At 39.3% G+C, this 26,988-nt stretch overlaps 1 protein-coding gene across 3 annotated transcripts in view; it reads right to left on the reverse strand.

Annotated features, from left to right (window-relative positions):
* ADAMTSL1 (ADAMTS like 1) overlaps positions 1-26,988 on the reverse strand; it is an 871,496-nt gene that overhangs the window by 343,555 nt on the left and 500,953 nt on the right. For all 3 annotated transcript variants that reach the window (XM_072728197.1, XM_072728199.1, XM_072728198.1), the window contains one exon: positions 2,068-2,195. In XM_072728197.1, the coding sequence (XP_072584298.1) occupies positions 2,068-2,195 (128 nt within the window). The remainder of the gene's footprint in view (positions 1-2,067; positions 2,196-26,988) is intronic.

A 26,988-nucleotide genomic window follows, 5' to 3' on the forward strand; every position in this document is an offset into this window, starting at 1 on the left:
AGTTTACTTAATATATATATTTTTTCAATATTTGAAAGTCAAATGAAGACATACAGCCTATATGTTTACATTTTTATAAGTTACATTTTACTTTTCCAATGCATTGTGAGTAGATGACAACTGATATCCTCAATAGTATCTCAATAAAATGCTAACAATTAGAGTATTAATTTACTAGGTGAAAAAGCAGTAATTGTGAATTTCACATAACATTCAATATTTGATGCTTTGCGGAATGATAAAATTCTACCTGTGACTGTAATTTATCCATCCCTTTTGTTGCACATTGGTGTCTTATTCAGTACAAGAGTCTCACAATGTGGCATTCACATCAGAGAGCCAGTATGAAAGTTCTCATACACTCCTTACCAGTTTTGTGAGACACGTGTTCTGGCTCAACCCTATAGAATATTCAAACATGGCCATTTGAAAAAACTGTATAATAGGAACATTTCAAATTTGTACATTTTGGCTTTGCTGATGTATGTTTGTTATCAGTTATATCTCATGGCACTATCACCATGTAGCATCATGCAGTGCAGATGTAGGAAGTTTTTGATATTTAAGACTTAAGAAAAGAGGTGAATCATAAAAGTGAAAGGTCTGTTTTTTCCTAATCAGCTCAGAGATCTGGCTTGATATGAAGCAGGCCTCCAAAGATGACAAACATGCTAGTGGATGCAATCCAATAGCTCCATCTTCTGAGTAGACCCAAACACCAGTGTGGTTAAACAGCAAAATTGATCTGGTTTCTTATAGGATATGCCCTTTGGCCAGGTTTCCCAGGGTACATCATTTCCACTGGGATCTGCCTGGAACCAAAATGCTCTCCAGTTATCAGTGGATTCAGTAAAGGAAGACCTGTCAGATCATGTGCAGGCCTGGATGACACAGAAAGGAATGGGACTCGAACTTTGAATTCAAGAAATTTTTACTCATTAGAGTATGTTGACATTTTTCTGAACCTACATCTTACTACTTTCCACTCTTCATGAAAAACCTAGAAGAATCAGCAGATATATGTATGTTTTTTCCTTCTTCAGTTTCATGTTTTATAATATACAGCAATTTTAATCAAACATCTTATTTGTCACATAAAATAATTTTCAACATCAAATAAAATTCTTTCATTAAAAAATATTACTATTGTGCTTTGTATTTTATAGTTTGGAGAAAAATCTAGTCATAGACCACACAGCTCAAGATACAGTTCTGAATTATTATTCTTCCAAGTACAATGCCTCAGGCCTTTACTTTCAGCTTAGCAACCATTAGCCACTATCCACCTTCACCACTGCTCTCACTCCCATGCCCAATTCCCACAGCAGTTTCTGTTTTTCCAAATCTCCTCATATGCAAAATTCATCATTCACTGAACTGAATAACCTTAGGGAACTTCCATCCATTATGACATCAAAACACCAAACCCACATATCAGTCATTTGCAAAGTGCTTGATAGCACTGGAATCCAACATAAACTCATATGGTGTTAATGTTAAAATGGTTGCTGGTTTTGCCAGTATAATTAAGGCGATTCAATAAGCATAATGTATCATAAAGCTTTAATACATGAGGTCCATTTCTAATTACAAATCCTCTTTCTGGTTCTAACATGACAACAGAGGGACGTCTGGGTGGCTCAGGGTTTAAGCGTCTGCCTTCAGCTCAGGTTGTGATCCTGGGGTCCCAGGATCAAGTCTCACGTCGGACTCCCTGCATGGAGTCAGCTTCTCTCTCTGCCTCTGTCTCTGCCTCTCTCTCTCTCTCTCTCTCTCTGTATCTCTCATGAATAAATAAATAACATCTTTTAAAAAATTTAAAAAAATAACATGACAACAGATAAAATTTGCTTGGTAAATGAGATAAATTCTATATTGCTTAGTACATAGAAGTATATTAATAACTGAGCTATAGATGCATAGATTTAATTCCTGGTAACTTCCTTTCATCTGGATTTATGTGCGACCAAATGCTCTGCATACTCCCAACCACAAAAGTATGCACTGAACCTGTTACTGCTGGGTCTTACAAACTCCCCACTCATACTAGGGGGGTGCAGGACTTACTTGCTGCTGAGGCAGCGTCTCAAGGAGTAGGAGGCTCCTCCCCCGCAGGTGCGTGAGCACTCACTCCATGGGCCCCATGCATCCCACAGGCCATCCCGGTCCTCTTCAGAGCGTGCTGTCCTGGAGCTCTGTGAGAAAAAAAGGATGGTCAGTATCATGTCCCCAGTGACCCGTGAAATGTGTCCTAAAGTGTGGGTGTTCTGTATGTCTATATATGGTAGCCTTGCTGGAGATGAAAACACTAAGCAGATTCTTTCCAATTTAATAATGTGTGTATGTTTGCAGAGAGGGATATTTGATTTTAAGTTTAAGGACCTAGGGTCATGCCTGAAAGGGACAGAGATTGCATAATGGAGCAACTAAAACAGGGAGCAAGAAATAGGAATCTGGGTAAGGGGTAGATACATCGAAGCCACATTTTGCACGGAAGTCACAATTTTGCCCAAGGAGCATAAGTCTACTCATCTACTACTGCTTTGTGAAAACAGAGAAACTGCTCTCAGAGATGTTTCTGCTCTGAGAAGCTTGAAATGTGTTTATCAGCATAACCTTCCAAAGTTTAACAACTCATACAACTGACACATTTTTTTTAAGGGAGGAACATCATTTCCAGATTTCAGACTTGTTAATTAGAATAACTACATGAAGTAACCTCAGTAACGCAGGGACTGCCTCTTGACACTCACAGATTTGCTTGTTACTGACAGGCTTCCTAGTGAAATCTGCACCTACTATATAGAAAACTGTTTATGTACCCGTCTCCATGTTAAGCCTTACTTTTCTCATAAGAGGCAAAGATAAAATTTGTGCCATAGGCTCTGGAGTTAGAAACTGCCTGGGTTGGTATATGGATTCTGTTTTTACTAAGTGTCCTTGAACAATTAAATTACCACCCGCCTACACTAAAATTTCCCTTTCTATAAAATGGGGATAATATTATAACCATGCTACTACATGCACACACACACACACACACACACACACACACACACACACATACTCTGTAAGAAGATTGGCTAAATGAACTTAGCCTAGGACTAGTTTCAGAGTAGAACATGAATAAATATTACCCACAATTATGTTCTTATAAATCGAGAATGTCATATACATACATGCACAATCATATTAGCCTGCTTAAGCTGCCATAGCAAAATACCAGACTGGGTGGATTAAACAATAAAAAATAATTTTCTCATAGTTCTGGATGGCAGCATGGGTGGCTCCTGGCCCCTTGGGTTGCAGAAGGCAACCTTCTCACTGTGTGCTCACATGGCCTCCACTTTGTATGAGGAGAGAGAGAGAGAGAATGAGAACAGAGCAAGTTCTCTGGTGTCTCTTCCTCTAAAAACACTAATCCCATCATGAGGACCCCACTTTCATGACCCCATCCCAACTACTTATCTGCATTACCATCACACTGGGGATTAGGACTTCAACATATGACTGGTGTGGGGGCCACAATTCAGTCCATAGCAATGGTTCTACAAATAGTGAATGTAAACTGGGGTCAAATTACTTTACTGAGTAAATTAAACATGATATCCAAACATTAAAGATGGCATCTTCTGGTATCAATCAAGGACATAATTATGAAAAACATTAAAGTTCCAAAACTATTTAGATTTGGGAAAAAAAACAAACCATAAGAAAGATATACATGTTAGACAATATGACAATTTCATCTTCAGTTTTCCCTCTAAGAGAGAGCACAGGCGATGTGCAATAAATACCGTGAAAGGATGAGACATGGAGGCGAAAAGGAGGGTTACCTCTTATGAAGCACTGAGGGAACTTGAGTTAATGTAAGTAAAGTAACCAGGGCATAGTAGGTCTACAAGTGGTAATTTGTATTGTTATTGATGTTGTTGTTAATTTTGTTTTTAATCACTCTCTCAAGGCCTACCTGTTTAAATGCAAAGTGTTATCACACAGAAGGGGCTCCTGAAAAAGGAAAGAACATCCTCTAGCCCCTCAGAAAACTTTATTTTGCAGTAGTAGGCTTCTTTATGGATCAGTTGCTATGGGGCTGCTCTGTTGTCAAATTGACGACTCCTTGGACCTTTTAAAACCTGAACAGGCAAAGCTAGAAACCCCACCTCAGGGTGTTGCATCAAGGCTTGTCTAACTAATATGAGCTTTATTTAGATTCATAGATTCAGAAGTCATTTGAAAAGGGTTAGCCCAGGATGGCATGTTGGTTAAGAGGAGGGACTGAAAGACTACTTAGCCCTGTCGCCAGGGCTTCTTATCGGTCACCTCTTTATGCTTCAGATTTTAATCAGCAAATAAGGATAATAAAGACTATTATTATGAGAATTAACAGTTCATATATAAAAGTCACATAAGGTTGAAAACAGCCCAAATGTCCATCAGTGGCTGAGTGCATAACTCAGATATGATATATACACACAACAGCACATTATTCAGCCTTAAAAGGAAGGACATTCTGACACATGCTACAACATGCATGAGCCTTGAAGGCATCATGCTAAGAGAAATAAGCTTAGCATAAAAGGACAGAAGGAACAAAAATTATATGAGGCACCTCCAATAGTTGGATGCATAAAGACAAAAAGTGGAATGGTGGTTGCTGGGGTCAGGGGCACGGGAGGCATGGGCAATCGTTTTTTAATGAGCACACAGTTCCAGTTTGGGAAAATGAAGAGAATTCTGGAAATGGACAGTGGTGATGGTTGTACAGCAATGAGAGTACAGCCTTTAGGTGTACCTAATGTCACTGAACAGTGCACCTAAAAATGATTAAAATGGTAAATTTTATACATTTTATCACAATAAAAATACACACAGACATCCATCTTTCAGAAGCTAATAGGGCTTAAATTAGCACTGTATATGCATTTGCCCCTTTTATTAACATTATTTATTTTTAACATTATTTATAAACACATGTGCACTCTGAAAGGTTGTAGAAGGTGCTCTGGGAAGGAACTAGTGTTTTTTTTTCCTACTGGGTTTAGCTGAGACACTGTACTCCTAAGGCATCAGCTCTCTGAACACCCGGATGTTCCCACAGCAGAACCTCCCAGCCAGCCACCTGCCACATTGCATTTACCTGGTGATATGACCTGTCAGTAGTTCGAGGACCCTATAAAATGTGGAACAGGATGGGCAAAAGAAACACTGGTTACCTCAGAGTCTGTTCTTTCTAAAGGAAGTATTTACTGAGCTCCCAAGCCTGGTTTTTAGGATTAATAAAAATCAATCTTTAATCAAGGCAATATGGGGCACTCTGTTTCCAGAACTTAATTATATACTGAGGAAGAAAAGACTCTTTGGCAATGAAGTATACATTGTCCACATATCCATTAAATTCATTCCTCAGATTTTTAACAAGTTTATTGTGCATCTTCTGGCTCCCTTTAAGTTTTCTCTGTGTGACTGGAAGAAGTTCTGTTGAGAGCTATGGTATTTGCTGGATGCAGTAACTATTTGTGACAAACATACATTTGTACAATGCAATGTCCCTCACTTTATTCAAATTAAATAAGTCTGAGATGAAAACCAACATCACAAATGCTAGGATTCATGAAATAATTAAAATGAGTAAGATGAGTGATTACAAATTACGATACTATCCAATGATCACAACTGCATAAAAAGAAAAATCCACACGCAGTATTCACATGTGAACTCCATTTCCATGTGAGATAAGAACACTAGAATGCCAAAGCCTTGGGAGGTTTCCCTCTGGCCGCTCTCTAAGATGTTTTGGAAATAATGTATAGCTGAGATGTTGTTTTTCTAGAGAAATTGTTTCAAAGTCTATGTTGAGATGCTTGGTTTATTTTCATGTACCTTGTCCAAAGAAGCACTAAAATGGCTCTCAGGTGAGGTTGTACAGACTAAATCTCTTACCTCATCATAAGTTACAACTTTCAGTACAACTAGACATACAAACTGCCCACGCTGCTCTGAAACAGATCACACATGAACCCAGAAGTAAGTCATGGGCCTGTTTCTCAAACTGGAAGATTCTCCAAGTTGTCTTTTAGCAAGTGGAATAAACATAATTCATGTCAACTGAATCCATGTTTAATGTTATAGAACGTGATTTTACTCCTCTTTAACTGTGCCAGATTTCTACATTTACAACCAGAAACACCAATGCAGCAATGCATTTCAGGTCATTTAAGACCTACCAGCATCAGCTTATTACGGTTTTTAAGAGGGCCTCAGTATAAACAACTTTTGTGCCTGGTCCAGATGGGATTGGAGCTTACTCTCTTTTGTTTGGAAATGTGCGTTCCTCTTTACCACAGTAGGCTTTTCTTTTAAGTCTTAACTTTGAATTGCACCTAGCAAGAGAAACTGAGGCAGAAATAATAAGGAACTAGAAAATGAGTTGCCTAGAAGCAATGATGGTTGTTTCTGAAACTAAAGTTTAAGCTTTGAAAATATACCTTGGACAATCTTTCCAATTGGATTTCTGTCACATAAATATAATATTTTATTTTTTAATGATTTATTTATTTATTTATTTATTTATTTATTTATTTATTATTCATGAGAGACACACAGAGAGAGGCAGAGACACAAGCAGAGGGAGAAGCAGGCTCCCTGTGGGGAGCCTGCTGTGGGATCATTACTTGAGCCAAAGGTAGACCCTCAACCACTGAGCTACCCAGGCATCCCTAAATATAATATTTTAATCTCAGTATCTCAGAAACAAGCTCACAGATGCTATACAACACAGTGACCAAGAGATTACTCCTGACCCCACTGCAGGGCATTTCAGCAACAGTGTCAGGTGAGTTGGTGAGCATTTGCTATGAATTGACCAAGAACGAAATGGCAACCACTGAATTCTGTAAGTAAGACTCCAAGTGTCATCAGATTTATCAGAAATGATCAAAACTGCATATGATGCTAAATTTGAGAAAATTCATTATAAATCCTACCCTTATTACAGCACTCATTTTACTTTGCAGTGGATGGATGGGTTAAGATGGACAATGGGTACCTCTTTTGAGCCAGCATTTTAGAAATCCAGCAAACGCTGAGAGAAGAAAGGCCTGCATCTTGGCTCTATAATATTTGAAAATTGAGTATTTGTCTCGAGTTATTCAATTGAGAAAAATCCAGATCTAGAGTTCTGTATCTTTGGTGCCACATGATGACCTTTATATGTAGCATTGATGATGACTGCTAAATCAACTACTTTCTTGTAAGAAAACTCAGCAATCAACTCTCAGCATCCATCCATGCATTGCTCTGGCCAGTTGAGAGGTGCTAAGCCTCAGTCAGTGATAACTGCCTAGAATGTAGGCTGTGGCCACAGATGATCACGTACATCTTAGAAGTATTCAAAGATCAGAATAGGTTCTCTGAGTATATTAACCTCAGGATGGTGTCATTTCTTCGCCATTGCTGGTTTACCTAATCATGATTTTTCAACTGTTTGTTTTGCAGTTGGTTTCAGAGCCAATTGCTTTGAAATCAGTAACCAAGTCTCAGGTGAACAGATTTAAGCCTGATGGCTATAAGTAGTTAAGCACTTGGAGTAACCATGTGAAGTATGTGTTCCCTGCATCTCACTGCCCAATAGACACTGAACCTTAGGATGACCTTCTATGGTCATGGGACGGGTTATGCAGGACTTATGAAAAATATTGTAGGATGAAGCACAAATTAGCAGTAAAAAGACTCTGCAGTTCTATTCATGTATATACAGAGGCCTTGGAAAATATTTTTCCCAAATGTTGTAACAAGAGGTCAAGCTATATGGAACACAATAAAAACAGAGGTAGGAGCTGAGGGAATGGGTGATACAGGTTTTTGTAAAATGGGAGTCACAGAACAGATGAAGTTACATTATAAGCAAAGTGTTTTTCAAACACCAACAGATCTTCAAATGCAGCAAAATGGGTTACGAGACGAGGCAAAGAGCCATTCTTACTATTTCAAGATCAGCAGAAAGGCACCAGAGTCTCTGGTTTTCCTCTCCTCCAAGACAGCATTTAGCTTAAGCCATCTGGAGCTATGCATGTGACTGCACAAACGGATGTCACATTCTTCTAAATTAAAAAGAGGGGGCAACCTCCCCAGTAATGAGAGGACCATTTTTCTGGGGGCGAGCCCATGCAAAGTGGAGAAATCTACACACAGAAACATCCTGTCCCTATACCAAGCTTTGAAAATGAATCTGCAGATTCCATTTGTAACTCTCCTACACATATCAGGTCTCTATAAATTTTATCTAATCTGTGGCTTTTTTGACAATTTGGAATACTGGTTCTTTCACCAACTTCACGTGTTAGGGGTTGCGATTCCCTGATTTGAGAGCTCACGGACGTTAAGCTGTAACTGGGCTCTTGTAAAAGTCCATTGGCTTTTTGATGTACTTTCTTAAAGAGCAGAGCATGTGGATACTGAGGCATGCGCTTTCCCAGATATTTGCTGCTGGCTTTGCTTAGGAAATTCAGATCATCTGGTTCTTATCACAGCTGCACTGCTGGGGGATATGATGAACTGCCAGTGACACAGTGCATGGTCTCTCAGAGGCCACTGCATGAAACCTGTCCCCTGCTACTGAGAAGAAAAGTCAATTCTGTAACACGGTGTAAAAGCTATGCAGGCCTCAGAAAGACTTTTGGGCACCTGGCTTCCTTTTTCTTCCCCTGTACCTGTTCATGAGTGCACCCTAGCATACACCTTTCCCAATTTTGGGAGGGCACCTAATTGCACCTGAGCCTGGAGGGTTGCTGGTGAGGGGAAAAATGCTGAGATTTACTAAGAACCTATGTGCCAGCAAGTAAGCCAGAATCTACCCAAATTACTGCATTTAATCCTCACAGTGATCCATGTCAGGTTGGATTCCCCCTCCCCTTATTTTACTAACAAGAAGATTGAGGCTCAGAGAGCTTGAACATCCTACATCATCCCACAGGAGAAAGTGCTCGGCTGTGGCTCTCACACTGACCTTACGAGTCATATCCTAGTCAATTTGCCTTCGGATTGTCAGATCTCTTTGACTGAGTTTCTGCAGCTGTAAAAGGGGAACATTGGTACTTCCCGTACTAGGGTGATCACGAAGGTTTAACCAAGAGAACATATGTAAAGTACTGGATGTCCTTTCTGGCATGTTAGTGTTAATTATTTCAACTCTGCTGCGAATATATAAATCCCTCTCCGGACAAGTCACATGGCTAGTATCTGGGTGAGCCAGGTTTTACACCTGTTATCTGATCACCTTTTGTTTTGCTTTGCCTAGCTTGAAATTTTTACCTTCCTTTCCATTTGAAGAAACATTTCTCAGTACGTAATTTTTTTAAATAGAACTAATGTTTTTCTTTAAAAAAAATTATTTTCGAGCGCAGTAGATTGAGCAGCCAGCTCTAGGTTTCAGCTCAGGTTGTGATCCCTGGGCCATGGGTTTGGGCCCCACATGGAGCTTTGAGTTCAACTCGGAATCTGCTTAAGACTATCTCTCCAGGGTAGTCAGCGGTTGAGTGTCTGCTTTCAGCTCAGGGTGTGATCTCTGGGTCCAGGGATCAAGTCCTGCATCGGGCTCCCTGCATGGAGCCTGCTTCTCCCTCTGCCTGTGTCTCTGCCTCTCTCTGTGTCTCTCATGAACAAATAAATAAAATCTTAAAAAAAAAAAAAAAGACTCTCTCCCTCTCCCTGCACCCTTCCCCACTAAAATGAATAAATAAATATTTAAAAATTAATTTTGTACTCAGAATTCTTTCTTATTCTGGGAATAACAACTTGGAGATAGAATTGAGACAGCTTTGTTACTTTTTAGGAAACAAAAACCTGCCTCTGCTCAATGTCAAATGCTTCAGTGAGATTTTCATTTCAGAGCTATGGTAACTTGATTTTTTTTGTATTCTTTCCAAGGACAAGGCTGGATTACAGCTCATCTAAGAAACTGCTGAGAAACCTCTGGGCATTTTGGAGAGCTCCACCAGAATACAATTTCACAGCCAGCTGAATTAAAATCAGTAATTGCTGATATGAGCAAAGACCAGTATTCAGGAAATTTGCAACTGGTCTGAGTATTTTGAGTCAGCTTATCTTGAGGAAAAGCATAGTAAAATATTCTATCACTGTTGGTTTCTATTCTTCTAAAAGCATACACTTAGCACATAGAGATACTCTGTTTTGATCCTGATAGAATATTGAAATAAGTATTATTATGCATTCTTTCTAATAGAGATTCCAAATTCTAAGTTTGGATAAAAACTTTTGTATATATACTGCATACATAAACATGTATGTATACAGTATATGTATATACACGTGTGTGTGTATATATATATATCTTCTAGACTATAATCTTCCAGACCATACATGTGTATAAAGAGATTTTCTACTAGAAAGACCCTGTCAGTCTGGTTTTCTTTTTCCACTATAATAATTTGCTTTAATAGTTTGCTCCTGAACCTCAGGGCTGTGCAATTAGGAGCAGAAGGCTGAAACCAGTAACTCCATTTCTTTCACAAAGGAAAAATGGACAATAGGAGAATTGTATCCTATACAAACTGTAGTAATTTTTAAAAATCATTTATTTCTGGGGTGTCGGGGTGGCTCAGTCAATTAAGCAACCTACTCTTGGTTTCAGGTCAGGTCATGATCTCAAGGTCATGAAATTGAGCTCCATGTCAGGCACATGCTCAGTGGGGAGTCTGCTTGTCCCTCTCCCTCTGCTCCTCCCCAGCCCCTGCTCTCCGCTCATGCTCTTTCTAAAATAAATAAATAAAATCTTTTTAAAAACCATTGTTTCCCATGTTTGTGCTGACAGTCATCATGTTCTTGGCCCTTTGCACTTGTAGGGATATTTCAAAGTCCTTATGTTATGTCACAAGTGTGAAAAAAGCCATTTTACCTGGAGTTCTGAAAATTAAGCTGCTAATCTTGGTTGATGTTTTTTCTATACTTAGAAAATAAAAAATCCCCAGCGTAAAATAATATGCAGGCCAAGCACCAAGTAAAACAGTGAAGAATCAGCTCTGGGGGCTTCCACACCCTTCCACTCCCCAAAACAGGCATGTTTGAAACACCCCCTGAAATAAAATTCCTTCTCCGCTCTTTTTGTGAATTCCTGACTTCCTGGTGAGCCAGTTCGAAGTTTCAGTTTCCGGTTCCATCTCATCTAACTCAAGCCCTGTCCAAACTGTGACTCCAATCAGCCATAGATTCCTTCTGCAGCCCTGGCAAATTCTGTTGGAATGCATTTACAAAACATCTGTAGAACTAACGAAACATCTGAGGCTCTGGAAAGCACATGTTGGGGTTTGGAATCATGGAGAAAGAATTCTTGACAGAGAGAAGGCTCACTTTGTGACTTGTTGAGGAAACTAGAAAGTTAGGAAGTTAATATGGCTTGGAGTCCGATGGACAAAAACTCAAACTATAGTTGATAACAGAGAAGCTGCAAAAAAATCACCAGCTAACTTCCTGCCACTATCAAATTTCAGATTTTAGAACTCCCCCAACTCTTCCTGGTTGTTGTCATCTCGGCCAAGAAAAAAAATGTACTGCCTTGATTCTGAATGAAGCTTCACAGGATTTGGGATGTAATTTAGGCTCCATTCCTATACTCATGATAGGGTGCTTTCTCTCTCAAGAGCCATTTGGATGTTGCAGGATGAATGTTTGGAATTGAAATCCAAAATATTCTCCTTGACTTGATATTATATATTTTTTTCTACTTTTGCTTGCATTCAATTCCTTATGCCCAGAAAAAGTTAAAGAATGATAAACTCTTCATTATCTCAACATCCTGCTTAATCTGCAATTAGTTGGTATTCCATCCAGGCATTATCAATTTGCAAGAATTAGTATAGAATTAGTTTGTTTTATTTATTATTTATTTATTTAATTTTTTAAAAAGATTTTATTTATTCATGACAGAAAGAGAGAGAGAGAGAGAGAGAGAGGGGCAGAGACACAGGCAGAGGAGAAGCAGGCTCCATGCAGGGAGCCTGACGTGGGACTGGATCCTGGGTCTCCAGAATCAGCCCTGGGTTGAAGGTGGCGCTAAATTGCTGAGCCACCACGGCTGCCCAGAATGAGTTATATTTAAAACAGGACATTGTAGCTCTTTGGGATTATCATTTTACCCACCAGTTACTGACCAACTGCAATTTTCCCAAGTAGATTGCAAATTCTTCGAAGGCAGGTATTATGCTTGCATTTTTGAGCTACCTCAGTTATCAGTGAAATTATTATACATGTCATTTAGAAGAAAGCGCAAGACATTTGGACAGACATTTAATAGATGGTGAACGGCTTTGGAAGTATGTTCTGTTTCAAATCCTAGATTACTGATTACTTGTTTACTTGTTATTTGTTGCTCAAAAATATACATAGGGCATGGCATAAGCATAGGTTGGGGTTGGGAGAGATAAAAGAAGGGGAACAGAGATGGGGGCAGAGAAAGATCTAGTTACTTAAAATTTTCAAGTGATGTGAAATTCTGGGACTTCTTTTCTCCAATTCAATTATGTGCAATTATGTGCCCTCCACACACACACACACACACACGGAAATGAATTTTGTCAAAAACACTACACCTGTAGCTCAGAAACATGTTTTTAAAAGCAATTGTTATCTCAACTACCATATCTCTGTATCTTTAGTAGATAAAATTCCCCTCTGGTTTTAACCTGTAGCTAGAGGTAGCAGCTTGAATAACTGGAATAGTTTCACAAGTTCTGCAGTTTGAAAATAAATCAAATTTGAAGAGCTACTTATGGTCCTGAGAATATTTTTCCATAGCCAATGTAAAGCAAACCAACCAAGCGTGCCAGGAATCCAGAAGTATCATAATTGCTTAATATAGACTCATGCTGATAGTCAACAGATCTCTCCTGCATCTATACCCCACTAGAGGCTCTGTGGCAAGAAACTCTTGTAAGTAAGGTATAGATGACAACCAGCAAGTTCACTTGCTGGTCTGATATGATGGTTTTCCCTCCCAATTAACAATTTCAGCAGGTCCTTATTTGATTCTCAGTGTCTACTAGCAACTCTCCATCAGCTCCAGAGTCCCACGGACCCTCTGCCTCTTGGTTGGTGGAGGACTTATTTTTCTCTTGAATGTTAAGTTTTAATCGTACGTGCTTATGTCTCTGCTTCTGCTCACTCCTGGGTTGAGCCTGGTACAGCAACACCTTTCAGAGGATTTATAATTTAGTGGGAAGATAAACACAAACAATAACAAAATATTTGATGCTCGACATCCTCTACCATTAATCAGACACCAAGCTATGTCAGTTTCATTTCTGAAATGCTTTTCTTTTCCATTACTACCCTCTCCATCCCTCCTTGCACTGTCTTCATTCTGGGTCTAAGGCCTCATGCCTGGCATTTTGCAATAGGCTTTTTCATCTGGTGTTTTGACCCCCCACCAGCCTGTCCTACACACACTGCTGCCAGTTTTTTTTTTTTTTCTAGAATACAGAGCTAGACTGTTCAGTCCCTGCTAAGAGACTTTCTATGGTTCCATGTCTACAGCTGGTGGCATCCAGTAATGGATTCCAGATGTGCTATGAGGACTCAGAACCGTATGTGCCATTTTGAGTGTGTGTTATTATCATACTTCTGGAAAGAGGATTCATAGGTTTCATTGGATTCTCCAAAAAAGGGGTAAGAACCACTGGGTATAGGTAAAGGCCAAATTACTAGTGAGGCACACAACACCCTAAATTAACATGTGAGACTCATTTCTGCTGTTTCTGATCACTTTTATCCTCTGTGCCCTGGGAACTGGGCACTGCTGCACTGTAAGACAAACTGCTTGGTATTGGTGATATGCTGTTCATGGTCCTGCTATGGCCTAGACCTCCCTCCTCTCTATCTTCCTCACATCTTTTTACTTTCTCCAACTTGTGTATGCATGCTCCTGCTTTGAGATGGAGCCCTGGTGCCATCTTCCAGTGAAACATTCTCTGATCTCCAGTAAAATCAATCACTGCCTTGGTCTGTGTTAACTGGAGCATGTTGCTAGGACTTTATACACACGACTGTGTTAGCATTTATCAGCCACTGTGCTGTAGTTACTTGTTTACACATCCATCCCCAGGAAGGGACTGTGTGTTTCTTAAGGTCCCTGACAAAGATGAATATGCCTTTGAACTCCCAGTACACAGATATGTAATCAGTCTTAATGCATATTTGTTGAATGAATAATTAACACGAGACAGGCAAGGACAAGTCGTAGTTGAGTGTCTAATTCATAATGGCTGTCAGCTTTTGTGCTCATTCATATACATTCAGATTCTTTAAAGACAGAGTGGGAAATATGTGTGTGTGTGTGTGTGTGTGTGTGTGTGTACACAAAGGCTACAGATAGGCAAGGAAATGGAAGAGGAAAAAAATTAACATGACTCATGTTAAAAAAAGTCAATCACATTTCTGCTGATTCATATGTCTTTTTAGGCCAACTTTAAATGTATCCAAAATGTGTAAAGCTGAAAGATGATGAACCTGTCACATCTTGCCTTAATCTGGCCAAACCCAAGTCCTAGATGTCTATCTGCTAAAGCTGATCATTGAGTACATTATTTTATGGCACTTCTGCAGGACCTGGACAGAAGTGCTGTGTGAAGGAAGTGTGCCAGGAGGAGGAGGGAATGAGAGATGGTGGGTGAAGGAGTCTTGACTTAAAGGCATAGGCTTTTACCTATAGAAAAGTAAAGGCTATGTATTAAATCATATTTTCAGGAAGGCAAAACTTAGCACACGACAGGTAACCATAGAACTCAGGAAGATTTAATGTTGATTAGAAGTAATCAGGCAAAATGATTTCAGAGAAGCAGGTTTTGCTACAATTTTTAAAGTAAGGGGTCCAGACTGCAGAGATCATATTTCCATTAGATTCCGTATAATAATAAATTTCAACATTTAGATCATAGAGATCTGATGTTTAAGAGAAATTAATAGAGGCAAATACTGATATGAACCCTTGAAGGGAGGGAATATGTGATATTCAGCCTTACAACCCTAATGTCTAACACAGGGCTGGACACAGATATCCATGTTCAGTGGATGTTTAGTGTTTAACTGTTTTGTTTAGGTTTTTTTTTTTTTTTGTGAACACTTTTAATTTTAAAACGGTTCAGAGGATGGACATGAACAATACTGATGGCAAAACTTCTAAAGAGAGCCACAGGCTGGGATTCAACATTTGGTCATTGTGCTCTTTTGGACATGCTTTGACTTTGCCATTACGGTATTTTAGGCAACTTGGCTCTCTGTGCCACAACCACTTTCACGAGAAATTTTGGTCACTTTCTAAGACATCCAGAGCCTGAAAAAGTCTTTGATTCTAAATTAGACTATCTCATTTAACCATCTTTACAAATCAGTTTTGTAACCTATTAAATGAGACATGAACTTTTGCTCCATTTAACTCATAGGATTGCTGTCAAGATTAGTTTTTTTCAAGATTAGTTTTAAAGCAAAAGTACTAAAATATGAAAGTGTTGATCAGTACAATTGTTAAACAAAATTAGAGATTATCCTACTCCTTCAGCTGTAAGAATTGTTTTATTGCAAAGTAACTAATTCTTGAAATAGAGAATCTCTGTTTGGAACTCCTTTTCTTTGCTAATACATTTATTAGCATACGGAACCTCAGCCAAATCCTTAAAGTGATTTCTCGATAATAAAAGAAAAGCTAAATTATACTCTGCACTTTTTAATAATAAATGTATGCTAGTTTTAAAAAAATCGATAAACACATGTAAGCAAAAGTTTCCCAAATGATGAGATAAAAGTTAGCTTTCTTTGGCAGTTTGTAGTTTCTGTATTGACTTATTCTCCATCCAAGTGTTAAGGAATGTTTTCTTCTTATAATATTTCTTTACTATAATGACTATTCTTGGCAATTTTCACGACATAGTTTGTATTAGAAGAAAAACTCTCTTATTGTGGTTCTCTACCAGTATAATTCTTAGTGGTTATTATTATTATTTTTTTTTGGTATTTAGATTTACAGATATTTTTTCAACACATTAGGTTTTTCATCAAAGCAACAGAGTCAGTTGGTACAGCCTTGGTATGGTTTTGGTTGTAACTACAGCAATCAGGACAAGCATTCTCTAGTTAAATAATCATATATTTTATAAACATAATGGTCTGTAATTTTTCTTTCATATTGTACATAGTAAATTGATTGCAGCAGTGCCTTATTTTAAATCACTGTTAGAAAGACTTGTGTTTTCTAAGAGGCTTTGTCTTTGTCAATTTTAATTTGTCCTTATTATTTGCAAACAGTACAGATCTACTTGTATTGAGATGGAAAATAATATTGGTGATTAGAGACATCTATGCCAGTTGTCTCTTCCTATCTCCCATTCAAGTTCATGACAGGTATTTATAATTTTGAGCTGGCTAAATTCCCTGTCCTGATAGCATTTTAAAATCATATTTGAAAAATATCATTCAGCATCATACATATGGGAAATAATACAATCTTCCATTCATTTGTAAACTGAGTGACAACATCAAGGAGTCCTTAGCAAAAGCCACTTATTTAAGGTTTATTAGCATATGGGACATAATATATTTTTTTGTGATTCTTGTGAGCCCCTCTCTGACCCTCAAGGCTTAATAAAGCAGAAGCAAACACTGTTTCTCTGAGAATCTGTTAAACTTATATTTTTGCTTTCAATGTGCAAGCATTTTGAGTCTGTCATGTTTTGGTTTTCGGCAAGGATAATTCTTTCTCCTTCAGCACCATTTATTACTATTTAGTAGTAGAAATACTATGTCTATGTATTGCATTAGCCATGTTTAGCAATGTGAAAAGTTAATAGACAGATGTCTAAAGAAATGTTCTAATGGCTAAAATGCCTCGGGAATATATTAAAATGGATCTTGGCCACAGACAATACCAAGATTGCTGAGACGCACCACAGGCATCTTTTTTAAAGCCTGTTTTGTAATAAGCACAGAAAGTGAAGGTGCTAAATCATGGTTTACTACCCCATTTGCCTCACAGCCTCCCTGTCTCTGGTGCTGGGCCTCAGAAATCAATTTCACACACGGCTGCTATCAGCATTCTTTGAGCTATAAGACTAAAGCGCTTTCTCTTCTTTTTATTAAAACCAAGCTCACTTTTATCTCACGGCTCCCGCTTTTTGTTTTCTGGCTTTATTTTCCACTGTCAGTGGTGAGAGTTCAACTGTCTCCTGCCTCCTTCTCTTTCACTTCTCAAACTTCTTGAAAGGCTAATCCATGTCCACTGCACCCACTTCCTCAATACCCCCAAATTCCTTAACGCTTTGCAATCTGGCTTCTGCTCCATCACATGAGTGACGTGGCTCCTCTGAAATTCATCAGGATCCAGGAATTCACCACATCCCCTGGCCCTCTCTCAGACCTTGCTGGGGGATATGCTCCCCTGGCTTCTTTGGCAGTGACTCCTGGCCTGTTCCTCCCCTGCCTTTTCTTACTCATCCTGACTAGTTAATGCTGGAATCCCCACGGTTCTCCCCTCTCTCCTCTTTCGTTGCTCTTACCAGCTTCCCTTCTCTTGAACCTTCTTCTCTTTGCCCACAGTACAAAAAACCCCTCTACCCTAATCTCCAGGATTGCATTCCCATTTAACCTGGATGCATTATTAGTACCTTAAAGCCAGTATGTCCCAAACCAAACTCAGTATCTCAGTCCTCTATCCTTCCTCTTAAACACACTTAAATATATAAACCTTTCTATACAACATTTCCCCTCCCTCCAAGCTCTCCGTGCTCTGCCTTGGCCCACACCACCCACGCACACACACACATACCCAGACAATTGCCTGTAGTATATATTTTACTTTGGCAGTGTATCTCCTTTCTGATCCCTCTTTTCCATTCCATCAACAGGTACCCTAAATCGGACGTGTCTTACCATCATCTATATGGTACATAGCTGGTGTCTCAGTCAGCTTCCCATTCAGTTCCTCTGTAGCATTGCTCTCAGTGACCCAAAACAGCTAATAGATAAGGTTGGACTGGGAGTCTAGGATGGGGCTTTGAGATCCAGGAGAGGGGATGGTCCTTGAGTAGGCTGACAGCTAAGCCAACGAAGGTTTTCAAGCAGGGCACGCTATTATTGGAGTTTTACAGTTTCAAAGTCCTTACACGTATTCATTTGATCTTCATAATAGTCCTATGAGGCACAGAAGATTTGTGGGCATGTTAGGAAAAAACAACTACTAGGGTTGGTGGATGAAGAGTTGCTGTAAAAAGGATTAAAAAGAAATCCACCTAACATCTACTTCCTCAACAGTTAAGAGGCATTTAGAAACTTCATGTCTCATTAAGCAGGATAAGGATGGATAACTCATCCAGACAGGCGATAAATGTGGCTGTCAGGAGAGCAGTGGAAACAAGATCAAATACTTACTCTAACATAAAGGGCATCCAGAAAAAGGAAAATAAAGAAAATCAAAAATTAGGTGACTAGTATATGCTGAAGATGAACTGTCCTCAGGGTATCTGTTTTGTTTCTTCAAGTCAGACTCAGGAAGGTTCTAATTTCTAACTTGTATAAAATGTTTATGGTTCCTATTTTTGAATAGTGTATACATTCAAATGGCTGGTAGATGATCCTTCAGATTACACTACATCCTATTACCCAGGAGAGTTCTGGGTCCCTCTATGCATTCTATGTAATGTAACAGGATAATCATCTTCACATTATGCATCACAATTCCCTCTCCCTCTTGCTCTCTCATGCACACATATTTACAACTTATAGAGGGCATTCACATCAATTATATGAATTCTTTGAACTGGTATAGAATCCCTATTTTAGGGAAAAGGGGCTCCTAAGTTTTATTTTGGGTAAGGAGGTATCCATAAAACATCTTTTTCTTAAAAAAAAAAAAGATCTTATTTATTTGAGAGAGAGCGAGAGAGAACACAAGTGGGGGGAGGGGCAAAGGGAGAAGCAGACTCCCCCCTGAGCAGGGAGCCCACCATGGGCCTTGATCCCAGGACCTCAGGATCATGACCTGAGCCGAAGGCAGACGCTAACCAACTGAGCCACCTAGGCGCCCCAATGCATCTTCAAAGATCAGAGACAAATCCCCTAACAGGTGCAAGGTGTTTAGAATCTTTAAAATATTCAATTAGATCAGTGGTTATCAAATCTGGTACATTTTAAATTTCCTGGGAACTCAAAAAAACTGCCAATGTCTCTGCCCTTCCTATACCAATTGAATCTGAATCTCTTCGGGGAGAGAGGCTGGTGGCCACCCAGCCATTTTTAGGTTCCAAGTTCCCATCGTGACTTTGATGCAGAGGAGGGTTAGAATCCTGAATTAGATAAGTATTTATAGTGAATTCACAGGATGACTTTCTGGAATCAACCTTCATCTTTTTTTCTGTATCAGATTCCCTGGCTTCAGACCACCCATCCTCATCTTTCAACTAAGAGGGACCTTAATTTTTTTCTCAGCCTCTTTCTTTGAGATTGCGAGGGAGATTAGTTACCAGGCAAAGCTATCGGTTGCTTTGGATCCAGGAAAAGAAGAGAATAGTTTCTGGGAGTGAGAGAAAAATTTCAGCCTGGGAAGAAAGGAGCCATCACTGCTGATGTTTACTGGGTACTTGCTCTATGTTTGAGGTATTGTGCTAAGTATGTTGCATGAAATGTTTTATTAAACGTCATCATAATCCTTTGAGGTAGATGCTACTGTTGATCACTGTTTTGAGAAGAAAACTAGTAAATAAAGTATACTAAATATATAAATATATACTAAATATATAAAGTATATAAGTATAGAAAAAAACAAAACAGAAAGGTCATGATGGTGGAACCAGGATTGATACCAGTTGTCTCAAACTGGTGTATATCAGAATCACCTGGAGAGCTAATAAAGTACACGGGCACCCAGACTCACTGGAGGTGGAGGAGTCTGGGCCTTTGTAACTCTAACAAGAGCTCAGCTGCTTCTGGTACTGACCAAACATCAGGAACTGCTACTGCCTTACAGCAGATTGCTTACAGATAAGATCGCTGAGGCCTACCTACATTAGGAAGAAATGAAGACCTAGCCAGGAGATGGTTGTCCTGGTTATGGAATAGAATAGAAGTGAGCTAGCTCAATATGTAAACTCTCAAGTTCTCAGATTGGCAAGCAAAGACAGGAATTATCTGTTTTTGGTGAATGGATGGTGAATAGGAGGAAGGAGAGGAGGGAGGGATCCCTAATCTTATTTCTGCATCTGAGTTCCCAGCCTTGCTTTGCTTCCATCAGCTAAGTAGTGGAAAGACCTGAGATGGTATTCCATGGGCTACAATATGATATCAATTGAAGTCACGTGATTGTTTTATGTGCCATTTAGAATAAAACAAGCATTCATGAAACTGTCAACCGCTATCAATTATGAGAAGCAACTAAGTTCCTAAAATCAGAAAAGAATTGTGTATCTTAGGATCGATGAAATATGGTACAAGCAATGAACTCTAATGAACTTGGATCTGAAACTGAAAATCACTCAGCATGTTGGGGGAGGCTCCTGCTAACAGGGTCCAAAAAACAGAGTTCCAACAACATGGAAAATAGTCTGACTGCAGATTTTATTTATTTACTTATTTTTAAAGTTTGTATTTATTTATTCATGAGAGACACACAGAGGGAGGCAGAGACACAGGCTGAGGGAGAAGCAGGCTCCCTGTAGGGAGCCTGATGCAGGACTTGATCCTAGGACCCTAGGATCGCGATCTGAGCCAAAGGCAGATGCTCAACCACTGAGCCAGCCCGGTGCCTGTGAACTGCAGATTTTAATAGAATTTGTTTGCTACAAGAATTGAACGTACATACACCAAAAGCACAGGACTTCAAACCACTCTTTTGGCTTTTATACTCAGATTTCTTATCTGTGACATGAGTTGTGGTAAGGCTTATCTGAGGTAAGCTATGTCAACAAATAGCACAGAGCTTGGCACCTAGGAGGAGACTAAAAATCCCCCTTTTCCCCCTTTGCTAAGTCTGAAGAGATTTTTAGCTTGTTTGCAGTCGGTTTTGGGAGGAAGAAGGAAACTAAAAGTGGTAGATGTCCAAAGTTAGAATGAAAGTCAGAAGGGCTGTATGGTCTAAAACAAATACCTGTTTGATGCTATTCCAAAGCAAATCTACTTTATGAGGTGAGGCCAAGCTATAATCAATTTTGTACTAATACTGAGTAAAGAGCTGTGCACACACAGGAGACTCTTCATAATTAGGAAAAGAAGAAATTATAGTCTCACAGGATTCTAGTGCCTGATTAAAAATCCAACGCCTTAGCAATTGGATTCATAAAGAAAAAAGTATCAAAAATGTACATGACATTTAACTTACACTTTCTTTAATAGAACTTATGGGTTATTTTTTCTCAGTCACAATATGTTTTTGCTGTAAAATGATGAGTTTATGAATTTTAGATATGGCTTATGTTCTGAAGACCACAGTTCATATTTAATCAGGGCAGGTGACTTAAATGTAGATCCCTGGGAACCCTGGATGGCTCAGTGGTTAAGTGTCTGTCTGACTTTGCCTCAGGTTATGATCCCGAGGTCTTGGTATCGAGTCCCACATCGGGCTCCCTGCAGGGAGCCTGCTTCTCCCTCTGCCTCTCTCTGTGTATCTCATGAATAAATAAAATCTTTAAAAAAATGTACATCCTTAATGCTGCACCTTTTACTGGAGTTTCACCTGCTTCCCAAGAGAAGTCCACACGTGGGGCCCACATTCAATAATGTGGAGAGCTGCAAGAATTAGGGTGAAGGGATTTGCTGGCTTCCCGCAGAGATTTATCATGGTGACATGAATCTGAAGTGTTGAATAGGGCACTGTTTGGTGAGAAAACAGGTAAATACCCACCCACAGGGAAATATTGCTGTCTCTGACTACACTAATCACCTAAGGTACAAAAGTGATGGCCACGTTATTGGCTTTGCACTATGTCAGGGCCACAAAGATTTCAAAAAGCCAGGGGTACCCCCTCTGAAACAGGTTCTACTTATTTGGAAAGGTACACCGAGAGCACAGAAAGAGTTGTCAGCACATTGTAGCAATCTCTGCAGAGAGGCTGAGCCTAAATCTCACTCTTGAGAGAATGAGGGCAAGTTAACATTTGGGATACTGCTGCATTTGGTGCCTTGGAAGGTCTTCCAGAATCAGGGAGGCCCTGAATGAAATGGTTCACTCTTTCTCGCATTCCTTCAGCACACACTTAAGGTGTGTGTGTGTGGCACACTTACCTATTCGGTGCCAGGCTAAGATCTGTCTGCTGAGCCCTGAGGCCTGAAGAGTCGAGGCACAGCTGAAGCTTTAAGGACCTCTGAGGCCTCAAGTAAAGCGAAGGGAGACCACAGGTTTTCCTGCCAATACCCAGGCAGCCATACACACCTGGGCGCCTCCACCAACACCCCCCCCCCCCCACTTTCCTACGGCTGCTGTGGCCTTCACCAGCCTCTCTCCAGGAGAGAAGCAACAGTCTTCCACAGGGGCAGGCCTCTCTACTCCATGTGTCCACCACACTGCCTTCCTAAAATACAAACTTGAGTCAACACTCCTGGCCATGGCATTCAAGGCCCTGCATGAACTAGTTATGCTCCAGCCACTGGAATTTACTTCTCCTGTGCCTCTGCCCATGCAGGTCCCTCTGTCTCAAATGCTCCCTTCCCTTCCCCTGTCTGCCTGGTGAATTTCCACTGATCCCATAAGACTCACTTTAGATTCTCCTTCTTTTTTTTTTTAAAGTTTTAAAAATTAATTAATTAATTAATTAATTAATGCATTCATTCAGAGAGACTGGGGGGGTGGGAGGGGGGAGGGAGAGTGAGAGACACAATCCCAAACAGACTCCCCACTGAGAGCAGATCCGACCTATGGCTGGATCCCATGACCCTGAGATCATGACCTGAGCCAAAATCAAGAGTCAGACACTTGACATGTGTAAAGTGCTTCTCACACTGAAGCAAGTACTCTCTTCATTTATGAAACTAAGGTGACAGAGGTTTATTTTATTGATGGCCTTAACAAAATTTAAAAAAAAATAGAAATGTTGTATTTGTTTCCCATACTTCCTATCTACCTGCAAACACATCATTATTTACTTTAGAAATTTTAATGGTCTGCAAAATCCAAAAGTCTGGGAACCACTGTTTTCATTTATTTAGAGCTGAAAAATGGACACAAACCACTGGATGGGTTTCTTAAAATTGAGATCCTGGAGTCCATAGGCAAAACAGTCCCACTGATATGAGTCCCAGCTCCACCAAACTGAAGTTGGCCAACTAGAACTATCAATGGTAAGAATGGCTGCCTTAGATTCATGGTGGGGCTAGGAACAGGAACAGGACAGAAGTATTGGAAAATCAGAACCTCTCCCAGCAGAGAGCTGAGAACTTGCTGATTGGTCACCAGCATGATGCGCAAGGATTTATAAAAGTCCTGCATACAAATGGTTTCTGCAGAGCAAGCTAAACCTTTAGAGGAAGAATCTGTCATTAGTGCTCTATATGCTAGTGATTGGCTTTTTATTTACTTGAATGAAGGCCTACTTTAAGCTGAGTTCTAATATGGAGAAGACAAGAAGACAATTGATATTTATGTATCAATAAACACAGAGACTAAGTAATATGTGCACTAAGCTTATTTCAGTATGACCAAAAAAAGAGGATTCCAGAAAATAAAAAAAGCATAACTCAAAGAAATGACCTTAAATATAAATCTTTAGAGTTTTAGAGTTTTTCTACACATTCTTTCTCAAATCACAATAAATAATGAATTAATGTGTCTATTTCTTTAGGCAGAGACCCCCTTACATCAGCAATAGTTAAATACACAGTTTAAAGAAAATAATATCATGACAGCAACATAAAACCAATGGAAAGTGCTGGCCAATTCATTCCTGTTCTCCCCGCTCCCCATCTCAATCCTTTCTGACATATTAGGTGGAAAGACCCATCTTTAGAACCATGTTCATTTTGCTCAACACAGTATATATCACCAGGACTTAGCACAGTGCCTGACATACAGCAGGTTCTCAATGAATATGCTAATTTGCACTGAAGGAAGGGAAGGGACCAACATTTTTTGGTGATTTACCATGTGCAAGGTCCTATGTGAAGTTATTTTCACACAGCACCAAATTTTTCACATTTTTTTGTTGATATGGAAAGCAAGAGAAATAAAACCCATTGATATGATACAAGTCTAGGGTGAGCAACAAGTTTTACAGACTTCAGTCCCCCACCCCCTTTTTTAAAGATTTTACTTATTTATTCATGAGAGACACACACACACACACACACACACACACACACACACACACACAGAGAGAAGCGGAGACACAGGCAGAGGGAGAAGCAGGCTCCGTGCAGGGAGCCCGATGTTGGACTTGATTCCGGGTCTCTGGGATCATGCCCTGGGCTGAAGGCAGTGCTAAGCTGAGCCACCGGAGCTGCCTTTTCTTGCTAGGTTATCTCAATGTTTATAAACCAACAATGATCGTTAAATTTTTACTCAAGATTATTTTCCAGCAGCTTCATTGATTGATTACTCAGTTTCTTCTGCATAAGACATTTCAACATTTCAACATTTCAACCCCTTTCTACTATGGCCAGCTTGGCTGACTCCTATCTAAAGGTCCCAGAAGCCATAATAGAAAGAGAATGAACTTTTTTTTCAAAGTAGTAAAGACTCTTGGGTGACTCAGTTGGTTAAGTGTCTGACTCTTGATTTTGGCTCAAGTTATGATCTCAGGGTTGTGAGATGGAGCCCTGAGTCCAGCTTCACATTGGGCCTCATGCTGAACACTGAGCAAAAAGCATGGAGCCTGCTTAAGATTCTCTCTCTCTCTTCCTCTGCCCACCCCCCCCCCCAATCTCCATTCACATCCTCTTTCTAAAAACAAATAAAAAACAAAGGAGTACAGACTCAAAGGAAAGAGTTCCAGATTCCAGGATCTGGATCCCAGCTTCTAGGTTTTCCTGGCAAATATGTCTCAAATCTCTTTGCAAACATTTATATTTTACATTCAATTATCTGCAAAATCAAAGGGTGGGAATAGGTAGTTCATTCATTCATTCAAACAACAAATTCACATTGAACACTTTGTATAGATCAAACTCTTTGGTAGGGGGGATATAAATATATTCCAAGAGAAAATAAAACCAAACTCTTGCCTTCACGATCCCCAGTCAATTAAGATCACATTTTATGCCATCTTAAAGATTTCTTTCAGTTCTAACATGCTACGAATTTGTGTCTTGGGGATGCAAATATCAATGAAATTCACTCTGTAATGGTAATATCAAAGCATGTTTGTTATCTCAGACTGGCTACGAGCCACAAAGTAAAAATAAAAGTGTGGAAATTATATTTGGTCTCAATGACAAATGGTTGTAACAACTATAATGAAAAAACAGACTATTAAAAACAAAAAACCAAAAAACCTTTCCTCGAAATCTCCCTTCAGCACCTGAACAGTGGGAATTCTCTTATTGTTTCCATTGTGCTTTTTCATTTCTGGATCTGTGCATGAAGTACAATATTTGCACAATACTCTGGCACACTTCATATGGTGACTGAGATGCAGCCGGCAGAGCAGGCTGAGAAACTGGACACCGTACCATACCTTATGATGGGAACCAAGTGAGGTGTATTTATTTTATTGGATACTTTGAATTTATTATAGGTTGCTCATAATTTCCTGTCTCATTTCTTTAGGGCTCTTGGAATTTATGTCAGGATGTCTTAGGTTATCAAACTCCTTCCCTCTTTTGTCCCAACATTTATGCCAACAGACTGAATTGACTTAGAGAAAGTCCCCGGACAAAAATTGAAGGGGAAAAATACCCAAAGCTTTAGTTGGAGAATGGCAGAAGCTTTGGAAAAAAATCTGAAAAAGCAATGAAGATGAAAATGGAAACTCTGTGAAAATTAATGTAGTGTAGAATTGGCGAACATACCACTTATTTCTTTAAACAAATAGAAGAAAGAACCCGCTTATGAGGTGCACCCAAATAATTCACAGGTGGTGAAACTATTAGAGTCTTGCAATTTCTTGCCTCAGAAGTGGAATAAATCTCCTATATTATAAATGGTGTATGCTCACACATGTGATTTTTCTGCTATTCCCTTTATTTCAACTGTCCACCTTTTCCATGCATAAGGCCTTTTGGTTTTATTATAATTAATCTATTTTTAATAAGACTTGTAGAGAAAAATCTGGTGAAGAAGCAAGATACAACCCACTAGAGCAATAGCACTTACAGAAATGTGATCCTAAATGAAATGTTTATTTTTTACATGGATTTTTTTTTTTTTTGGCCATTATAAAGTAACCACGATGTAGTAGAAATCACATCAGATCGAAGTCTGCCAGCATGATGTCCCCATTATAGTGGGGCAGATAAAAATGCCCTAGATACTGCTCACCTCTAATTAATGGTAATTCTTACGGCTGGTAAGAATTTGTTTGGATGAAAGTTTTTCCCTAAAGAATTTATCTTAACTAAAATCCTGTTCTAGTGTGTTCAGCTACAAAAATTGATATTCTGAACTATGGAAATTGGAAACAGATTTTAATTTCTGAAATCAAATACTGTCTGATAATATCCATACAGATAATATATGTTAATAATCTGTGGGAAGCCATAATTTACAATCAGTGGAAAGCCATAATTTACATTTAATCCTATACATGGATAGAAATAAACAGATAGTGTCTATGCAGGTACAGGAGAGTTCCTTACAAGATGAGGCAATTTGTGGGGCAATTGAAAATAATAATGCCCATCACAGAACTCTTCCCTACAGAAGACTGTTTCGAACAATTTTAAAAATAACTCTACAACAAAATGTCCAGTGAACTACCAAGCTGTTCATTGCAAAGACTGTATCCCTATCTACCATGGAGCCTGGCTCTGTGTTGGGTAGACAGCTGGTGACAGATAAATGCCATGAAT

This window comes from Vulpes vulpes, chromosome 12 (genome assembly GCF_048418805.1).
Source record: "Vulpes vulpes isolate BD-2025 chromosome 12, VulVul3, whole genome shotgun sequence".
Classification (NCBI taxonomy): Eukaryota; Metazoa; Chordata; class Mammalia; order Carnivora; family Canidae; genus Vulpes; species Vulpes vulpes.